Source organism: Montipora foliosa, chromosome 3, assembly GCF_036669935.1.
Source record: "Montipora foliosa isolate CH-2021 chromosome 3, ASM3666993v2, whole genome shotgun sequence".
Classification (NCBI taxonomy): domain Eukaryota; kingdom Metazoa; phylum Cnidaria; class Anthozoa; order Scleractinia; family Acroporidae; genus Montipora; species Montipora foliosa.
The window spans coordinates 25,142,307-25,144,806 of NC_090871.1; the positions used below are offsets into that span (position 1 = coordinate 25,142,307).

Below are 2,500 nucleotides of genomic sequence, written 5' to 3' on the forward strand. Positions count from 1 at the left end.
AGGGAAATGCAGCCTCAAACTACAACGAAGCAAAACGAAATTAAAAGACAAGGGAAAAACTGCTGCCCTTGCAAATCAGGTTTGAAAAAGCCCTGAGGGAATTGATATAATAATATTAAATGGCATACATAAATACTGAAAGAAAACTTCTAGAAAATGCCGCCCTTGCTGACAATTACTGACAACCAATGCGCTCTAAAGCCTGTAACTAACGTACGAGAGAGGACAGGGGGCAGCTGCCCTTGCTAATCTGTTCCCCTGTCCTTAAAGATTTGCCATTTACCAGTGCTTCCGTACACCACTCCCCGCAAGCGATGCATGGACTAAGCACAGGTAGATAAACAAGGGATTCTGATATACTTAAGAAAAGCGTTGGACTTCCAGCGACCCCAAGCACGTATTTGGGCATCAGACATTCCCCGCTCTGCAGCAAAAGAAGCAGCCCCGATACGGAAACTATGACTCTTGTACAGCTGTGGGCTTAAACCACAAGACTTTAAAGAAAGAGAGAGCAGATCTGTGAAGGACCTGCGGGACACCGGACTATTATCTAAATTGACGAAAAGTGGACCAGGTCTGTCGCCCCGGAGAGTTAAATATCCTAACAAAAACTGCACAGGGAAAAAACATGCTGGCGATGTATTACTATTGAAAAGGTTCGCTGGTTGTAGTTATGTTTAAAATTGTGAAAAACGACTTTAAAGGCAACAACACGTTGCGTGTTATCAAGAAGCTTAACCAGCTGATGGACCTGTAAGGGGAAATTACCATGATTGTGGGAGCTTATAGTCATTTCACCAACCCGCAAAAAGGCGAAAAACGCCATGGAGCACATCGCTTGAAACGGACAAGAACCATACCTAGAGATAGCCAGCTGAGAAGAACTTTCAATGATTCTGTGAAGTATTGGGAGCGTTATTGGTAAACGACTATCTACAAGGGATCCTAATTTGGTATACCCTTTGATCATCTGAATAATAAAAAAGGCTTTAGTAGGGTCAGGAAAACCAAGAAATTTATTAGAGTAACCTAACGTAGAGACGTATGAACTGACAGTTGATGGCGCATAGTTTTTATCATACATGTAGGCAATAAAAAGAGCCAACATGTGAGGCAATATGGGCAAACTGGGGTGAGCGGAATGAAAAACTGAATTCAGAAACTGGTAAAATAGCTTCCATGCTCGCCTATAAGTTGGTACAGAGGAAGACTGGAGGCTAGATTTTGCAAGCATGCTTACTATGGGACCCAATTCTGTGGCTGCAGGTGCTGGGGAATCTCTGTGGATAAGGGGTCCATTGCTGGGGCCGGCTGTCTGAAAGTCTGCACCTGCAAGCGAGACAGAGCATCCGCAAGACTGTTATGAGTCCCTGGAATATGTTTGTGGAATATGTTTGTGAAAGCAATGTTGTGATATAAACAAATAGAAACCAGTTTACGTACAAAGAATATTAAAGCTTGTCCTTACAGGTTTGCTTATTGATAACATGAACCAGGGACTCATTATCAGTCAGGAACAAAATGCATTGATTGCTCATTACCCCACCCCAAAGGTACAAACTCAACACAATGGGGTAAAACTCAAGTATTGCAATATTACGATACTTCAAATTAATAGGCCATTCCCCATAGCACCAATGCGACCCAAAGACAGCACCAAAACCCATTGCACCCGAGGCATCGGTGTAAAGTTTTGAAGAGCTAAGCCAGGTGTTCTCCAAGAAAAAGGACTTCCCATTAAAACTGGACAAGAAGGACAGCCACATTTTTAGACCCTCCTTTACCTCTCTGTTAAGACGGATGTAATGGTGAGCAGATTGAATGCCCAAAGTGAGGTTAATAAGTCTTCGTAGAAAAGCTCGACCAGGGCGGATGACGGAACATGCAACGTTTAAGAGGCCTGTTAGAGAGTGCACCTCCTTGAGGGAAACCTTCTTACGAGACAGAAAGTGTGAAATAAGCGACTTACATTTCTCAATTTTATCGAGAGGCAACCGAGCCTCCAAAAGAACAGAGTCTAACTCAATGCCTGCAAAAGACATGGTGGTCGCTGGGCCACAAGTCGTCTCTGGTGCCATGGGGATACCAAGGTACTCACAAGGTACACAGGTGCTCCGGAGATATGCCATCATTGACGGATGAACCTTTGGGAAAGGACAGATGATGAATAAGTCTAAACTCGCCAGGTGCTCTCTTTGGTATCACATCCAGGGGGGAGATTCGAAAGGGAGACATTGGAGGAGCCAGGAAAGGACCAGCAAGCCTATGGGCTTCCAACTCTTTCGTAACTTTAGCATCAACCACTAATGGATTTTCTAAAGCTGACAACAATTCTTAGAAAAGGACGAGACTCGTTCCCCTTCAAAATGCAAAGGAAATCCCCAAGTAAAACCTGATAATAAACATGAAACAGCGGAAGGGGTATACCTGTCAAGAAGAAAACCTAATCTATGAACTTTTACTGGAGTGGGTAGACTGGGCAGAATGGGATTTGGCTGAG

At 43.8% G+C, this 2,500-nt stretch overlaps 1 protein-coding gene across 1 annotated transcript; it reads right to left on the reverse strand.

Annotated features, from left to right (window-relative positions):
• Positions 1–1,451: 1,451 nt before the first annotated feature.
• On the reverse strand, positions 1,452–2,129 carry LOC137995462 (uncharacterized). The gene has a single exon (XM_068841008.1). It carries the CDS (start codon positions 2,127–2,129, stop codon positions 1,452–1,454), a length of 678 nt encoding a protein of 225 aa, XP_068697109.1.
• Between the last annotated feature and the right edge of the window lie 371 nt (positions 2,130–2,500).